This window comes from Anolis sagrei, chromosome 5 (assembly GCF_037176765.1).
Source record: "Anolis sagrei isolate rAnoSag1 chromosome 5, rAnoSag1.mat, whole genome shotgun sequence".
NCBI lineage: Eukaryota > Metazoa > Chordata > Lepidosauria > Squamata > Dactyloidae > Anolis > Anolis sagrei.
Window position 1 is genome coordinate 82590319 of NC_090025.1, and position 19056 is coordinate 82609374.

Sequence of the window (19056 nt, forward strand, 5' to 3'; positions counted from 1 at the left end):
AGGAGTAGAGATTTCTTTTTTAAAATGCCTTTCCATATCAGGAAGAAAATGTCACTTGTTGATTTGGATGCATTAGAAATGTCCAACAAAGCAACACATATTTCTCCATTTGAAAGTGCCACGTTGAATTTCACAGTTCTTTTGCCTAACTTGTGCCATGTCTCCCCTGAAATGTCTTAACTGCCTTGCTCAAATAATAATAATAATAATAATAATAATAATAATAATAATAATGACAGAATATAAAAGTCGACGACAGATCCCAAATGTAGATTCTGCAAGGAAGCAGAGTCAAATAATGATAATAATAATAATAATAATAATAATAATAATAATAATAATAATGCCAGAATTGAAAAGGCGATGACACATCCCAAATGTAGACTCTGCAAGCAAGCAGTTGAACAATAGATCACATCCTCAGCTGCTGCAAGAAGATCGCGTAGACAGACTACAAACAGAGGCATAACACCATTGCTCAGATGATTCATTGGAACTTGTGCCACAAATACCACCTGCCTGCGACAAAGAACTGGTGGGGTCACAAGTTGGAAAAAGTTACAGAAAATGAACAAGTCAAGCTCTTCTGGAACTTCTGAATTCAGACAGACAGAGTTCTGGAGCACAATACTCCTGACCTCACGATTGTGTTAAGAAACAAAGTATGTATTGTCAATGTTACAATCCCAAGTGACAGCAGGAATGAAGAGAAACAACTGGAAAAGTTGGCACGATATGAGGATTTAAAGATCGAACTGCAAAGACTCTGGCTCAAGCCAGTCAAGGTGGTCCCAGTGGTGATCGGCACACTGGGTGCAGTTCCTAAAGACCTTGGCCTGCACTTAAACACAATCGGCACTGACAGAATTACCATCTGCTAGCTATAGAAGGCCACCTTACTGGGATCTGCACGCATTAGTTGCCGATACATCACACAGTCCTAGACACTTGGGAAGTGTCTGACATGTGATCCAATACAACACCCAGCAGAGTGACCTTGTCTGCTGTGGACTCATCTTGTTGTGTTTGAAATAATAATAATAATAATAATAATAATAATAATAACAACAACAACAACAACAACAACAAGAACAACAACAACAACAACAACAAAACAATAATAACAACAACAACAACAATAATAATAATTGGAATTATTATTATTATTATTATTATTATTATTATTATTTATATCCTGCCTTTCACCCCGTGGAGAATCAAGACAGCTAACAATGCCACACTTAGTCAAGTGTCTAAAGCCCCTTTCACACAACTGTATAAAATCCACATTGAACTGGATTATATGGCAGTGTAAACATATAGAATCCCATTCAAAGTGGATAATGTGGATTGTCTGCTTTGATAATCTGGATTATATGGACAAAACTTCTTTCTGCAAGGACTCTTTGAAACAGCTAATCAAATAACAATGTTTGGATCTCTCTTCTTTCTGCTTGTACTATACTTCAGGTACTATCACCTACCCCCAGCCTACTACACCTACACCTTTATCTTACTCTTCTTTAAAGGATTTCAAAATAGTATGTAAGATCCTGAAGCAATTACCAACTCCCAGCTCTCTCCCCAAAACGGTATGATATAGAGCTCAGGAGAGGTAGTCACTGTCTCAAAGTCACATACTGGTAGGCTTACCAAGCCAGGATCTGAGATTTGAGACCTATGGAAGTCATCTTATGCTGTGGGCCCAGGTGATGTAAGAAAAGTGATGTCATAAGCCCTTGATAATATTATTACACATGATACATAAAACAAAATCTGGCTACCAGTATTAAAAAAAACTCTAAAATTAGAACAGCACAACAACAGAGAGGAAACAAACAAGGACATCTAATCACCTCTCAACAAAAGATTGCTCCAGGCACTGCCAGGCAATCAAATGCTAATCAAGGTGATCAGTTGAAACATTCACACCTAGCTCCAGAAGACAAGAGTTCTTTGTCCCACCCTGGTCATTCCACAGATATATAAACCCTTTTTCCTAGTTCCAACAGACCTCACAACCTCTGAGGAAGCTTGCCATAGATGCAGGCAAAACATCAGGAGAAAATGCCTTTAGAACATGGCCATATAACCCGAAAAAACCTACAACAACCTACATAAAATATTGGCTGTGGTTACACAGAACATACTATTCAGATAAAAAGAATACCATGGCTGAAATCCAGTATGGCTCATACCCCCTCTACACTGCCATATAATCCAGATTACAAAACACATAAATCACATTATCTGCTTTGAACTAGATTATATGAGTTTGTATTGCCATATAATCCAATTCGAAGCAGATAATCTGGATTTGATATGGCAGTGTAGAAGGGGCCTCAGTATAGTGTAGTAGTTCTTCCTATGGAACTACAATAGACTGAGCCATAAATCCTCCTCTCAGGCTTACCATACAACCTCTACAACCTCAGCTCCCCATTAGCTTACTCCATGTCTCATGAGGAACAAGTAGGACAGGAGAAACATCTGTCTACATCCCCCATAACCAGATGCAGAATGATTACATCAGCACTGAGCTCTGCCAGAATCCTTTAACGGCCTCAGCACTGAAATGTTCATTTGACGTCAGGCTACAATTCCATCCACTCTCCATGAGGGACAGAAAAGTTCTGCAAGGGAAATTTCAGAAGTTGTACAATCTATGCAGTACTCCCCCCCTCCCCCCCAAAAAGAAAAGAACAGCACACAAACACAGAACAGATGTTAATGGAATTGTTTGTTCCAGCTCAAAGTATCATGTTTAGCAAACTCAGGCCCCTCTTACACTGCCATATAAAATCCAGATTATTTGCTTTGAACTGGATTATATGGCAGTACAGACTCATAGGCAGGGAGTTTCGGAAAAACATCTATTTCTGTTTGATTGACTATTCTAAAGCCGCTGACTGTGTGGATCATAATAAATTGTGGCAAGTTCTTGGTGGGATGGGCATACCAAATCACCTTATCTCTCTCGTGAAGAATCTGTATAAGGACCAATTAGCGACAGTCAGAACTGACCACGGAACAACAGACTGGTTCAAGATTGGGAAAGGCGTACGGCAGGGTTGTATACTCTCACCCAACCTATTCAACTTGTATGCAGAACACATCATGCAATGTGCGGGGCTTGAGGAATGCAAGGCTGGGGTGAAAATTGCTGGAAGAAACCTTAACAACCTTAGATATGCAGATGACACCACTTTGATGACCGAAAGTGAAGATGAGCTGAGGAGCCTTCTAATCAAGGTGAAAGAAGAAAGCGCAAAAGCTGGGTTGCATTTAAACATAAAAAAGCCAAGATTATGGCAACAAGAATGATTGACAACTGGGAAATAGAAGGAAAAATGTGGAGGCAGTGACAGACTTTGTATTTCTAGGTGCAAAGATGACTGCAGATGCAGACTGCAGCCAGGAAAGCAGGAGACGCTTCTTGGGAGGAGAGCAATGTCCAATCTCGATAAAATAGTGAAGAGTAGAGACATCACACTGGCAATGAAGATCCGCATAGTTAAAGCAATGGTATTCCCCATAGTCACCTACGGACATGAGAGAAGCTTTCCACAAGGATGATAAAAACATCAAATCATCCGGGCAGCCTCTGGGCAACGTCCTTGCAGACGGCCAATTCTCTCACACCAGAAGCAACTTGCAGTTTCTCAAGTCGCTCCTGACATGACAAAAAAAAAAACCCCAAAAAACCTACGGATGTGAGAGCTGGACCATAGGGAAGGCTGAGCGAAGGAAGATAGATGCTTTTGAACTGTGGTGCTGGAGGAAAGTTCTGAGAGTGCCTTGGACTGTGAGAAGATCCAACCAGTCCATCCTCCAGGAAATAAAGCCCGACTGCTCACTGGAGGGAAGAATAGTAGAGGCCAAGATGAAGTACTTTGGCCACATTATGAGAAGAAAGGAAAGCTTAGAGAAGACAATGATGCTGGGGAAAATGGAAGGAAAAAGGAAGAGGGGCCAACCAAGGGCAAGATGGATGGATGGCATCCTTGAAGTGACTGGCTTGACTCTGAAGGAGCTGGGGGAGGTGATGACCGACAGGGAGCTCTGGTACCTCAAGATGCAGAGCCAATCTTAAGAAATGGGGCTACAAAGTGGAATCCACGACATGCGAGTGTGGAGAAGAGCAAACCACAGACCACCTTCTGCAATGCACCCTGAACCCTGCTACATGCACAATGGAGGACCTTCTTGCGGCAACACCAGAGGCACTCCAAGTGGCCAGATACTGGTCAAAGGACATTTAATCAACTACCAAGCTTTCAAATTCTGTGTTTTGTCTGTTTGTTTGTTTTTGTTCGGTTAGAAATGTAATACAATTATCTGGTTGCCCCTGACATGATAAATAAATAAATAACTAAATCTGAATTATATGGCAGTGTAGAAGGATCCTCAGGTCTACTCCCCTGCATATTGCAAGAGGTCGCATTCTTCTTTCTGCTGGTCCATGCTAGCATGTGCCCTAGACCCTCAGAAGGCACCCCTTTCTTGCCTATCATATAAAAATGATCAAGGGAAGGGAAGAAAATAATATCAAAAATGAAGGTTCTCATTACCCAAACAGGAAAAACGAAGGAAGATGGTCCTGCTGTCATTGTTCATTGTTTTCCTTGAACCTATCCAGAAGTTGGCACTGACTTTTGTGTGTGTTTAACTTGCGCTTGCAATTTGTGTGTCTGGTTACATGTCTGATGGCCTTAATTATCCCTTGCAGCCTCAACATTGGGGACTCAGCAATGATATGGATGGATGTCGACCATGTGATTGCGATCAAGGAGGAGCACTGAACAATAAGTAAGTTTCATGTCCATTACGAGATTTATTTCTTACTAGCCGTCCCCTGCCACGGCGTTGCTGTGGCCCAGTCTGGTGATTTGGAAAATAAAGCCACAAGAAAGTGTTGGTTTCTAATATATGTAATTTCTTTATGTTTGTGGGTAAACAGTATTTTTTGCTGTTTCTTTGTCAGTGTTGATGTGGAGATTGTCTGGTTTGCCTACTCTGGAACATGCAACATAGAATTGTCCTTCTTTAGGGGTCCCTTTCAAATCTATGATACTATATCTGTGTGTGTGTGAATCATGTTGTTCATTCGTTCAGTTGTCTCCGACTCCTCATGACCTCATGGACCAGCCCACGCCAGAGCTCCCTGTCGGCCGTCACCACCCCCAGCTCCTTCAAGGTCAGTCCAGTCACTTCAAGGATGCCATCCATCCATCTTGCCCTTGGTCGGTCCCTCTTCCTTTTACCTTCCACTTTCCCCAGCATAATTGTCTTCTCTAGGCTTTGCTGTCTCCTCATGATGTGGCCAAAGTACTTCAGTGAATCATATACGAGGGGTATTTTTGAAGTAAGGTCCGTTTGAACGTAAGTACACAACAAAAGTTTTATTTCAAAAAAGTAAATTTATTTTCAGAAAATACATATTTCACTCTATTTTTCGACATAGTTGCCAAGTTTGTTCAAACACTTATCATACCCCTGAACCAATTTTAAAATACCTTCTTCATAAAAACATGCCACCTGCTCCAATAACCAAGAGTTCACTGCTGTTTTCACGTCATCGTCATCATTGTAACGGTTGCCACTGAGGTAGTCGCTCGGCGCAATATCAGGACTGTAGGGTGGATGGTCTAAAACTTCCCAGCCAAAACTGGTAGTCGCTGACAAAAACCATATCACTGAGTGAACCTCACATGCGGCGGGTGAGTTGATAGTCTTAAACATTTTTAAAGCACAGAACAGAAACGTACAGGTTAGCTACAGAGCGGAAACTGAGCACAGTTGTTCTCGAGGCATGCCGGTACACGACGCACGCACTTGTTGCAGTATGCGCGCGAACTACTAGTGTCTACAACAAAACGGACCTTACTTTAAAAATACCCCTCGTATATCTATCTATATCTATGGCTAGATGGCTCTTTTCCTTGGGTGTAGGGATATACAGTCATGCGAATATACACATTTGTTGATCAAAATTGAATTTTAAGTGCATGTTTTTAACACATGCTTTTCAGCCATTAATACAATTTGTTTGCGCATTTTCGGCAAATGTCATTTAGCCACACACACATCCTTTATCCTGGTTCCTTTTGTATTTTAGGGCATGTGTAGAAGGGCCCTGAGTGTGGTGAAAGGTCAGAGAATAATAATAATAATAATAATAATAATAATAATAATATAACACTTTATTTGTACCCCACTACCATCTCCCCAAGGGACTCGGTGCGGCTTACATGAGGCCAAGCCCAAACACAACAATACAAGCAATAATAACAACAATACAAGCAATTAAAAACACATAGACAATAAGAAACAACATTATCAATAAAACAACACATAGTTAAAAACAGTGGGAAGGCCAAATGTTAGGTTAAAATTGGAAATAATGCTGGGATATGAACAGAAGGTGATACTGGTGTTTGTGGAAGGGCATACGAGCAGACCTAAAGAAATGTAAAGTGCTGTGGAGGACAAAGTGCCATGGGGTCATTATTCCGTAAAGGCACACTGGAACAACCATGTCTTCAAGTTCCTCCTGAAGACTGCCAGAGTTGGAGCCTGTCTGATGTCTTTAGGGAGTGAGTTCCAGAGTCAAGGGGCCACCACCGAAAAGGCCCTCTCTCTCGTCCCCACCAATCGCGCCTGCGAAGCTGGTGGGATTGAGAGCAGGGCCTCCCCGGATGATCGAAGGGATTGTGTGGGTTCGTATACAGAGATGCGATCACGCAGGTAGGCGGGTCCCAAACCGTTCAGGGCTTTGTAGGTAAGAACCTGCACCTTGAATTGGGTCCGGTAGATGAATGGCAGCCAGTGGAGCTCCTTGAACAGGAGGGATGACCTCTCTCTGAAAGGAGCCCCAGTTAGCAACCTGGCTGCCGCCCGTTGGATCATCTGAAATTTCCGGGCCATTTTCAAGGGCAGCCCCATGTAGAGTGCACTGCAGTAATCCAATCTAGAGGTGACTAAGGTGTGGACCACCTTGGCCAGATCCGCCTTCCCGAGGTAAGTGAAGAATCCAGGAGGACACCCAAACTGCGGACCTGTGACTTCAGGGAGAGAATGGGAGTACATGAGCCACAAACACAGTCTTGATCTTATTAAAACAAAATTCTGGCCTCAAGTGACATTCTCCCATTTGTCTAAGAATGAAGTGCATTCCATCAGGGTCATGTTTCAGAGATGAAGATTTGTCCCTCGTTATGTGTCCCTCATCCAGGCATCAGATATACTCAAAACCCCATTAAAATGATGTAGGATAGCCATGAAGCTGCCTAACCCTTGAACGTGTTGACAACAATAATTTCAAAACCATCTGAAAGTGGGCGTCACTCACCAAAAGAAGCCTAGCCAATATATGTTTCCTTTTTGGCTCTCCAAATGAAAGCTCTGCTCAAAACTGCTGTAGTTGAGTTGTCTATTTTTGCAAACTTGTTTCTAATTAGAAAATAGCCTGCTTGGAAGGATGCAAAATCTTTGCTGTAATTTCCTCCAACATAACCGCTTCACACAGCACCTGAAATGCACAGCTGGGCTGGATGCTAACTTGTGGGTTTGAATGCGGAAAAACAATCAGGGATGCATAACAAAGAATGGCGTCATTGTTCCAAGCACAGGAAATGTCCCATACTTCTTAACATCTATCTGGTATAGATATAATAATTTCACAGGAAGACCAATTGTTTAATGATGACTATTTCCATGGGACTTTTTTCCACTATAAATTTATCTCTCCCCAAAGTTTCCAGATGGCTTTGGTATGAGAAAATTGTTGGATCCAAATCTCAGTGCCTATGCTTCCAAAAGTCTCAGCTGTTAGCAATAAAAGCTGTGATGGTTGCACCAATGCAGTGATCAATACATCCTTTTCTACACACGTCTGGTTATGGAGGAATTCCTAGAATTGAATAGTTATTTATTTTAGTGAGTTCTTTCTTACAAGTTGTGCAATAAAAATTCATTCTCTCTTTCAGCTGCTCAAGAGAATCTGGTCAATGCCAATGCAGGCCTCATATGATGGGACGCCAGTGCAACGAAGTACAACCGGGTTATTTTTTCATTTCTTTGGATCATTATGTCTATGAAGCAGAGGAAGCCATATTTGGCCCTGTGAGTATTAGCTTTAGCAAATGTCAAAAGACATAGGAACAATCACAGCAGTTCCTTTCATGTCCGTATATCCCATTGTGTGATGACTCTATTGATTTTTTAGTACTACTAGCTGTCCCCTTCCACGCATTGCTGTGGTGCAGTCTGTTGATCTTGAAAATAAAGTAATGAGAAAGTGTTGGTTTCTAATATATGTAATTTAATTGTGCTTGTGGGTAAACAGTATTTCTTGCTGTTTCTTTGTCAGTGTTGATGTGGAGAGTGTCTGGTTTGCCTACACTGGAACATGGGACATATAATTGTCCTTCTTCAGGGGTCCCTTTCAAATCTATAATACTATATCTCTCTCTGTGTGTGAATCATATATATCTATCTATATCTATGGATGGATGACTCTTTGTCAGGAGGGCTTTCATTATGTTTTCTTGCCCTGGTGAAGGGAGTTGGACTGGATTGCCTTAAATATTTTCTGTTGGTCATGGGGGTTCTGTGTGGGAAGTTTGCCCGAATTCTGTCATTGGTGGGCTTCAGAATGCTCCTTGATTGTAGGTGAACTATAAAACCCAGTAACTACAACTCCCAAATGTCAAGGTCTATTTCCCCCAAACTCCATCTGTGTTTATATTTGGGCATATTGAGTATTCCTGCCAAGTTTGGTCCAGATCCATCATTGTTTGAGTCCACAGTGCTCTCTAGATGTAGGTGAACTACAACTCCAAAACTGAAGGTCAATGCCCACCAAACCCTTCTAGTGTTTTCTGTTGGTCAAGGGAGTCCTGTGTGCCAAGTTTGGTTCAATTCCATCGTTGGTGGAGTCCAGAATGCTCTTTGATTATACATGAACTATAAATCCCAGCAATTACAACTAATTGTAAATGACAAAATCATAATTTTTGAGTGATGGTCACTCCTTGTGTTGTGAGACGTTTTGTTGCCAAATTTGGTGTGATTTCATTCATTGGTTCTTTTGTTTTTAGGGTACTCATTACGCACAGAGCATTTATATATATATAGATTGCATAGATAAGCCACTAGAACAGTGGTTCTCAACCTGTGGGTCCCCAGATATTTTGGTCTTCAACGCCCAGAAATCCTAACAGCTGGTAAACTGGCTGGGATTTCTGGGAATTGTGGGGCAAAACACCTGGGGACCCACAGGTTGAGAATCACTGATCTACTTAGAAGCTTCCAGCTCCCCAGTATTGTGCATAAATCTTGATTATTTCTTATCCGAGTGGTCTATATCAGACTTCATAATTCACCAACCCACAGAAATAAGTAAGAGAAGGACATTTATAATATATCTTTACTACATTTTTGAAAGATGAAATCCAACATAAAACTATGTATAATTTATTTTGTTCTTCAGGGAGTGAGTATTGTTGAACGTCAGTATTCTCAGGATCGGACACCTTCCTGGACTGGAATTGGATTTGTTAGAGTTCCCGAAGGAGCTTTTCTAGAATTCTATATTGATAACATTCCCTATTCAATGGAGTATGATGTTCTGATTCGTTATGAACCACAGGTAAACACCAGCATTGCACACCACACTGCTTGTAAACATGTTGTCCATAGAAGTGGACCTGCTTAATCTGTGTTTTGATATTAAATACATATCTTAATTAATACTTGAGACCAATTGAAATCTGAATAATGCATTTATTTTTGTGCATTGGCAGTAGCATATTGTCTGTATCACATATCACCATTTCTGAAATTATTGTAATTCACCATCAGTATTTCAGCATGCTGGGAACAGTTAGTTATGCAGGAAAAGATAATATGTACTATTTTAAATTCACATTCTGTTGTTTTTTTTTTCAAGAAAGATTGGATGCATTTGTATAGTAATGGAAAGAGTAAATAAAAAAACGGTAGAAGTGTGTAGTTACAGTAAACATTTAAAAATAATGTGTATTTTAAAATAATGTGTATAAAATTACATTCAGGCTATGTGAGTGCTGGTACAGCTGTACCAGAAGCTCCCACTTTATGTGCCTTGTATTAAGTGTTTGCTTGCAGCCCAGGGCTTGGGATTCTGCAGAAGGGTGGCTTCCTGTTAAAGTTTGCAGTTATAGGGCAGGCCCCCTGTCCATCATCGTTAAGTTTGGTTCCGCCCCCTGTTCAGGACAATTGAGAAGGGAAGGGAGCCATTTTTAGTCAGTCTCAGCAAGGAAAGTCAATGTACAGGACGTGTACAGACTTTCTCCTCTACAAAGGCTTCAACCCTTAAGACTTCCCGGGGGAGAACAGTCTTAAGAGCAAAAGCATTCCCAAAGATTCCCAGGGAAACAGCCCTAAAGCTCTGAGGAATTCGGAGGGAAAAACAGCTTTGAATATCAAAGAACTCCAGCTGGAGAGCCTTCAGGCCTTACTGGTAGGTCCACTCGGTGCTTTGAGACGCAGTTCAACCCGGTAGTGGAGCCCACATCAGTTAGGCCTAGTTCACAGTCAGCCTGGGAGAAGTTGGAAAGGGATTTTGTTTTAGAGTAAAGTAACAGTTGGAAGCCACCAGTAGCACAAAAGCCTGGAAGCATTTGTTTAACACTTTGAAGACAAAGAAGTCTCTGTTGATTGTTCACCAATAAAGACTTTGTTATATTTCACAAGCCCTCTAAAGACTGTTTATGGTGAAAATCCTTAAGAATTTCTCTTCGGGGCCCCTGGCTTCCCGGTGGGCTAAAGTTGCACGTCCTGTTTTAAAAGCAATTCATTTCAAGCCCAGTGCGCGACAGAACAATGTGTATAAGGTATAAATGAAACATACATGAATTTCATGTTTAGACTTGGGTCCAATTTCTATATTCACATGATATGTATGCAGATATTCCAAATTCTGAAATCTAAAAGCCTTCTGATCCTAAACATTTTGGAAATAGAGACACTCAGTTAGTATATATAGTCTTAATCACTGCACCAAACAAAACTGGCCTACAATGCAGACTACTTAAAAAAATAAAGTGATTTTAATGTGGACTATTTGTTTTTTTGTGTGTGTGTGTGTTCAGTTACCAGATTTGTGGGAAAAGGCTGTGATTACTGTATTTCGTCCAGGCCAGATTTCTCCTAGCAGCAGATGTGGCAATACAGTTCCTGATGATGACAATCAAGAAGTATCATTATCTCCAGGTTCAAGGTAAGTATCGTCCTAAGGGACAAAATAAAGGAACAATAAGTACTTGAGAAGCAAAGAGAGAAAGAGATTTGATTCCACAAAATAATGGCACTCAAATGAATTGTTTGTTGTTTATTGATATTCCAGCAATTACCGTGTATTTTATTGTCCCATTTTTGGCAAATATAAATAATTTTTTTAAATTTCTATTTTCCTTCTTTTATTGATGCTATGATTTCTTGATAATACAGATATGTGGTCCTTCCACGACCAATATGCTTTGAAAAGGGACTCAATTACACTGTTCGCTTGGACCTGCCACAGTATTCCTTAAATGCAGAGGTGGAGAATCCATACACACTCATTGATTCCGTAAGTGTCAGATGACTTTTCAAAAGTACCTACAATTATTGCTGAAATCTACAGGAAATTATGCACAGCATGGGGAATGTTGGGAACTGTATTCAGTTGAGACTGAATACATATTGTGTTGAATTTGAAACAGCATTATATGTTCAGAGTAGACTCATCACTGGAACCCCAAGTCTCGGCGGTAGCCGGGAAAGCTTTTGCACAATTAAAATTTGTGCGCCAGCTGCACCCGTTCCTTGGGAAGTCTGAATTGGCCATGGTGGTCCACACTCTGGTTACATCCCGAATAGACTACTGCAACACTCTCTATGTGGGACTGCCTTTGAAGACTTCTTGGAAGCTTCAACTAGTCCAACAGTTGGCAGCTAGGCTGCTCACTGGAGCGGCATACAGGGAGCGTACTACTCCTTTGCTGCGCCAGCTCCACTGGCTGCCGATCAGCTTCCAAGCACAATTCAAAGTGCTGGTTTTAACCTTTAAAGCAGTGGTTCTCAACCTGGGGTCCCCAGATGTTTTTGACCTTCAACTCCCAGAAATCCTAACAGATGGTAAACTGGCTGGGATTTCTGGGAGTTGTAGGCCAAAAACATCTGGGGACCCCAGGTTGAGAACCACTGCTTTAAAGCCCTAAACAGTTCAGTCCCAGATTACCTATCTGAACGTATCTCCTGTTACGAACCATCACGAAGTTTAAGATCATCAGAGGAGGCCGTTCTCTCGATCCCACCACTCTCACAAACATGGTTGGTGGGGGCAAGGGACAGGGCCTTCTCAGCAGTGGCCCCCTGTCTGTGGAATTCCCTCCCTAAGGACATCAGGATGGCCACCTCCGTCCTGTCCTTTAGAAGACAATCAAAGACTTGGCTATGGGACCAGGCATTCGTCTAACTGATAGCGACAATTGGAAGCCAAGTTAGGACATATGCGACATTGGATTTACCCGACTTGGACTTGGTTTTAACTGGCATTTATTGTTTATTGTTTATTGTTTATTGTTTATTGTTTAATGAACTTGGTAATGTATCTGTCTAATGTGTTTGAATGATTTTTACTATTTTAATTGTAACCCTTGTTTGTATGTTGACAGCAACACATGATGCTTATGTGAGGCCACCCTGAGTCTCCCTTTGAGGGGAGAAGGGCACGGTAGAAATACATGTAATAAATAAATAAATAAATAATGCAGGTTAACTGCATTAGTCCTCATTATATGAATCTACACAGATAAATTATGTCATTTCAAACTGCATTCTATGGCAGTGTAGATGATGTCTGGGGAACTCAGGAAAACATTTTGTTGCATATTCAGTTGGTGTCTTTTCACACTGCAAAATTGTACCACCATGGTTTCACTTTAATTTCCATGTTCCATCTAATTCAATTTTTAAATCATGGAAGGTTGAATCTGTGGAGATAGAATCCATGGATACGAAAGGTTGGCAGTACATTGTTAGAAGACAATAAATATCAATAAACAAAAAAAAATCCAGTCTCTTTAATTCTCATATAGACGAGAATGAAAAGGAGTGAATGAAAATGTATATTTATATACAAGATTGTGATGTAAGTATCAATTAATTCTAACAATACCCTCTTACATTATTCCACAGCTTGTTCTCATGCCGTTTTGCAAATCGTTGGACTTATTCACAGTTGGAGGAAGGGGCGATGATGTGACAACAAACAGTGCTTGGGAAACATTTCAGAGATATCGGTGTCTGGAGAACAGCAGAAGTGTTGTTAAAACACCAATGACTGACATTTGCAAAAATATGATCTTCAGCATTTCGGCTCTATTGCATGAGACAGCCCTGGGTAAGGAGGCTAACATCTATAGCAGGGATTCTCAAACCTTTTCAGCTGTGGAGTCCTTTTTGAAGCAAAAGTTTCTTGTGGAGCCCCAAGAAATATTATTATATTAAATTACTAGCTTGGGGACCGGGCGGTGCCCGGGTTATTTGAGAAAGGCAATGTGTGCCAAGGTTGGTCTTTATCAGTTATTTATGTGGCTCACAGTGGTCTCAGGAAGTTACTGAAGGTACTGCAAGTCCCATCGTCCATGGTCCATCCTCCTCCAAACAGCACCAAGGTGTAGAGTGCATCATGGGGGCTCTGTGTGCCAAGTTTGGTCTTAATCAGTCATTGAATGAGAGTCGCAGTGGTCTCATGAAGTGAGTGGAGGTACTTCAAGTCCCATCATCCGTTGTCCATCCTCCTCAAAACTGCACCAGGATGTAGAATGGGTCATAGGGACTCTGTGTGCCAAGTGTGGTCATGATCAGTCATTGGATGAAGGTCGCAGTAGTCTCATAAAGTGAGTAAAGGTACTGCAAGTCCCATCATCTGTAGTCTGTCCTCCCCCAAACCACACCAGAGTGTTGAGTTGGCCATGGGGGCTCTAGGTGCCAAGTTTGGTCTTTATTGGTAATTGGATGAGTGTCGCTGTGGTCTCAAGAAGTGAGTGAAGGTACTTCAAGTCCCATCATCTGTTGTCCATCCTCCTCCAAACTGCACAAGGATGTAAAGTGGGTCATGGGGGCTTTGTGTGCCAAGTTTGGTCTAGATCAGTCATTGGCTGAGGGTCACAGCAGTCTTGGGAAGTGAGTGAAGGTACTTCAAGTCTCATCATCCATGGTCCATGCTCCTCCAAACTGCACTGGGGTGTAAAGTGGGTCATGGGGGCTCTGTGTGCCAAGTTTGGTCTTGATCAGTCATTGGGCCAACCCCATCTGCCAGGCAGGAAAAGCACAATCAAAGAACCCCCAAAATACTTTGTAATAATAGTAGTAGTAGTAGTAGTAGTAGTAGTAGTAGTAGCAACCCCAGAGGAGATGGGGCACCTTTAGAGACCCTGACCACCTTTCGTTGAGTTCCAAGGGCTTCCCGGAGCACAGTTTGAGTAGTAGTAGTAGTAGTAGTAGCAGCAGCAGCAGCAGCAGTAGTAGTAGTAGTAGCAACCCCAGAGGAGCTGGGGCACCTGTAGAGACCCTGACCACCTCTCAAGGAGCTCCAAGGGCTCCCCGGAGCACAGTTTGAGAACCACTGATCTAGAGCAATCAAAGGAACCCCAAAATACTTTGTAATAATAACAGTAGTAGTAGTAGTAGTAGTAGTAGTACCAACCCCAGAGGAGCTGGGGCACCTGTAGAGACCCTGACCACCTCTCGTGGAGCTCCAAGGGCTCCCCGGAGCACAGTTTGAGTAGTAGTAGTAGTAGTAGTAGTAGTAATAGCAGCAGCAACCCCAGAGGAGCTGGGGCACCTGTAGAGACCCTGAGCACCTCTTGTGGAGCCCCAAGGGCTCCCCGGAGCACAGTTTGAGAACCACTGATTAGAGCATTGTTTCAGAGAAGGAAAGTGTGACACCTGCTCCAAAACAAACCATGGTTTAGTGTAATATCTAAACAGATGTAGAGGTAGGATATCCGAATCAATCAAAGTTGATTATACGAGCTATATAAGGAAGAGAATCAACAGTGAAACTGTTAAAACTTGGGAAAATTTAAATCACAATCGGATTTAGCTATTTTAATTTGCTTATGTTCACACCATCTATTGCACTTCTGTCAATGCTAAAACCATCTAATGTTGTTGCCTATGTCTATCTTATCAGCTGTTTATATGTCAGCCCTTCAAAAGTACAATGGCAGCTCATATATTACTGTTGCTGTCAACTTTGTTGTATTCGCAATTCCTCCACAATCTCACTCTTTCCCCCTTTTTAGCTTGCCAGTGTGACCCTCAAGGCTCAGTAAGTTCTGTATGTGACCCTAATGGAGGCCACTGCCAGTGTCGACCAAACGTGGTGGGAAGAAGATGTGACAGATGTGCTCCTGGTACTTTTGGATTTGGACCAAGTGGATGCAAACGTAGGTTGTTGCTTTTTCGATTGGCAGGTTTTGATGGATTTTAATCTTGCTGAATAAGTTGTTAAAGAAGATGAAAATTCTTTTGGGATCTTTATTTGAGTACATTTTTAAGAATCCTGAGCTTGGTAAGATAAAGCCACTCAGCCTGTAAATATTTCGAGGCTACGAGAGTAATAAGAACATGAATGTAAAAGGTGTTCAGTGTGTTGTTGAAGGCTTTCATGGTTGGAATCACTGGGTTGCTGTGGGCTTTTGAGCTGTATGGTCATGTTCCAGTAGCATTATCTCCTGACGTTTCACCTGCTTCTGTGTCAAGCATAATCAGAAGTTTGTTCAGAGGTCTGTTCAAAATGAGACAAGTAGTATATAATAATAATAATAATAATAATAATAATAATAATAATAATAATTGTTCTGTTGCGCGCTGGGCCTGTAAAGAATTTCCTTTAGAACAGGACATGCAACCTTTGCCCAGCGGGAAGCCAGGGGGCCCAAAGAGAAGTTCTCAGAGGTTTTCCACCACAAATAGTCTTTAGATGGCTTGTGAAGTACAACAAAGTCTTTTATTAATGAACAATCAAACAGAAACGTCTCTTGTCTTCAGAAAGTTAAACAAATGATTCCAGGCTTTTATGCAACTGGTAGCTTCCTAAACTTGCCCGTGAAGGACAGGCAACTATCTTCAATAACTTCTTTTTTATTTTAAAGGAAAGTCCCCTTTTTAACTTCTCCCAGGCTGACTGTAATCTAACCCTTACTGATGTGGGCTCTGCTACCGGGTCGAACTGCTTCTCGAATGCCGAGTGGACCTACCAGTAAAGGCTTAGATGTTCTCCAGCTGGAGTACTTTGGTCTTTAGGGCTGTTTCCCTGGAAATCTTTAGAATCTTTGGATGCTCTTAAGACTGTTTTCCGCTGGAAAGTCTTAAGGGTTGAAGCATTTGTACAGGGGAAGCTTGCACACGTCCTGTACATTAGCTTTCCTTGCTGAGACTAACTAAAAATGGCTCCCTTCCCTTCCCAATTGTCCTGAGCAAGGTGCGGAACCAAAACTTAACAATGATGACTTGCCCTATGACTGCAACCAAAGGAAGCCACCCTTCTGCAGAGTCCCTGAAACCTTGGACTGCAAGCAAACATTTAATACAAAGCAAATAAAGTTCTGGTACAGCCGTACCAGAACAATAATACTTTATTTATATTCCGCTCTATCTCCCCTAAGGGACTCAGGGCGGATTCCAAACATAAAAGGCAAACATTCAATGCCCGGGTACAACAACAATACATCCATACTAACAAAATTTATACAACCCAACATATAAATACACATTATAACTTAACAAACTAAAATTAAATAAAAAGCAAAGTCTGTTATAACAGACATAAGACAAAGCGTCAAACATCAAATGGAAACAATAATTTCCCATTTCTTTGGGGCAAATCGATTAATCAGGATATCTATTGAGTTGGTGGCACGGATATGGATGGCAACTGTTAATCAGAGGTATAATAGTAGTATTACCAACTACTATTCCTCCTCCTCGTAAGCCAATGAGCAAAGGTATGTCTTCAGCTGTTTTTTGAAAGTGGAGAGGGAGAGGGCCATCTTTAACTCCTTAGGAAGGGAGTTCCAGAGGTGGGGAACTGCCACAGAGAAGGCCCTTTCTCTCGTTCCCACCAGCCGTGCTTGGGACGGGGGTGGAACTGAGAGGAGGACCTCATCCGATGACTGCAGTGTCCAAGTTGGTCTGTAGAGGGAAATGTGGTTTGTTAAGATGTCTGGAATGTCTCACCCATGGGAGAAAAGTGGGATGATGATGATGACGACGACGACGATGTCCAGGGTGTGAGAAAGAACCCTTGTCTGTTTGAAGCAAATGTGAATGTTGCAATTATAACAAGCTTGATTAGCATTGAGTAGCCTTGCAACTGCAAAGTTAATCAGTGGAAATATTTCCACAGAGGTAGCCTGGCTCTGGTGCCTAGAGGCATCCTTTGTTTGGGAGGTGTCCACATAGGGAGCACCAAACACAGCTCCCAAACGGATCAAAGAATATGAAAGGCACTGCAAACTAATTTAGCCAGAGAAGTTAGCTATAGCAGAGCACTTGATGAACCAACCTGGACGCATAATATTATTTGAGAATACAGAAGTGCTGGACCACTCTGAAAACCATCATGCTGGACTACAAAGAGAAGCCATTGAAATCCACAAGCATGACAATTTCAACAGAAAGGAGGAAACCATGAAAGTGAATAACATCTGGTTAGTAAGGTAAAGGTTTTCCCCTAACATTAAGTCTAGTTGTGTCCAACTCTGGGGGTTGGTGCTCATCTTCATTTCTAAGCCGAAGAGCCAGCGTTGTCCGTAGACACCTCCAAGGTCATGTGGCCAGCATGACTGCATGGCGCGCCGTTACATTCCCCCGGAGTGACAACTATTGATCTACTCACATTTGCATGTTTTTGAACTGCTAGGTTGGCAGAAGCTGGGGTTGACAGCAGAAGCTTACGCCGCTCGCCAGATTCAAATCTGTGACCTTTCGGTCAACAAGTTTAGCAGATTGGTGGTTTAACTCACTGCGCCACCGGGTTACTAGTATTAAACACCAGAATCAAGACAGTAAATAAAGAATGAACCCCACTCAGAAATGAGAGTTCCAGACAACAAACAATCAAGTGCCAGTTAACACCTCCCAAACAAAGAAAGCCTCCAGGCACAACAACCAGGCTACCTCTGAACAAACCTCTGAGGATGTTTGCCACAGATGTAGGTGAAACATCAGGAGAGAATGCTACTGGAACATGGCAGTACAACCCAAAAACTCACAGCAACCCAGTAAACAGTATTTCCAGTTTTAATTTCTCTGTGTATTTTGTCTTTTAAGCCTGTGAGTGTCACGTCCAAGCTTCCGTCAATGCCTTCTGCCACCCGGAGACTGGGCAGTGCCACTGTTTCCATGGGATATATGGCCGCCAGTGTGATAGATGCTTGCCCGGTTACTGGGGTTTTCCAAGCTGCCAACCTTGCCAGTGCAACGGCCATGCAGATGACTGTGACCCATACAATGGACAATGTTTGAATTGCCGTGATCACACCTCTGGCCACAACTGTGAAAGGTACAGTTTCTTTGGTGGTTAATTGAAATATCTGTTAAATGAAGAACTGCAATTCAGGAAATATTTATCATATTTTATTCTAAAATTTGAGTGGGATATTAGTGTATAAAAAAGTAGTAGTTTTGGCTATGTAGTTGTAATGAAACTTGGACTTCACATATCTTGATCACCTAAAATATGGATATTTATTTATCGTGTCATCAGCAACCATACCATTGTATTACATTTCTAACAGAACAAAACAAACACAGAGATTTAAAAAAAACGAAAAACACAGATTTTGCAAACTTGGTAGTTGGTTAAATGTCCTTTGACCAGTATCTGGCCACTTGGAGTGCCTCTGGTGTTGCCGCAAGAAGGTCCTCCATGGTGCATGTGGCAGGGCTCAGGTTGCATTGCAGCAGGTGGTCAGTGGTTTGCTCTTCTCCGCACTCACATGTCATGGATTCCACTTT

At 41.9% G+C, this 19056-nt stretch overlaps 1 protein-coding gene across 1 annotated transcript in view; it reads left to right on the plus strand.

Annotated features, from left to right (window-relative positions):
* LAMB1 (laminin subunit beta 1) overlaps nucleotides 1-19056 on the plus strand; it is a 134647-nt gene that overhangs the window by 53291 nt on the left and 62300 nt on the right. The window contains exons 12-19 of the mRNA XM_060778391.2: nucleotides 4730-4809; nucleotides 7989-8124; nucleotides 9494-9652; nucleotides 11136-11263; nucleotides 11494-11614; nucleotides 13225-13429; nucleotides 15339-15482; nucleotides 18370-18601. Of these exons, the coding sequence (XP_060634374.2) occupies nucleotides 4730-4809; nucleotides 7989-8124; nucleotides 9494-9652; nucleotides 11136-11263; nucleotides 11494-11614; nucleotides 13225-13429; nucleotides 15339-15482; nucleotides 18370-18601 (1205 nt within the window). The remainder of the gene's footprint in view (nucleotides 1-4729; nucleotides 4810-7988; nucleotides 8125-9493; nucleotides 9653-11135; nucleotides 11264-11493; nucleotides 11615-13224; nucleotides 13430-15338; nucleotides 15483-18369; nucleotides 18602-19056) is intronic.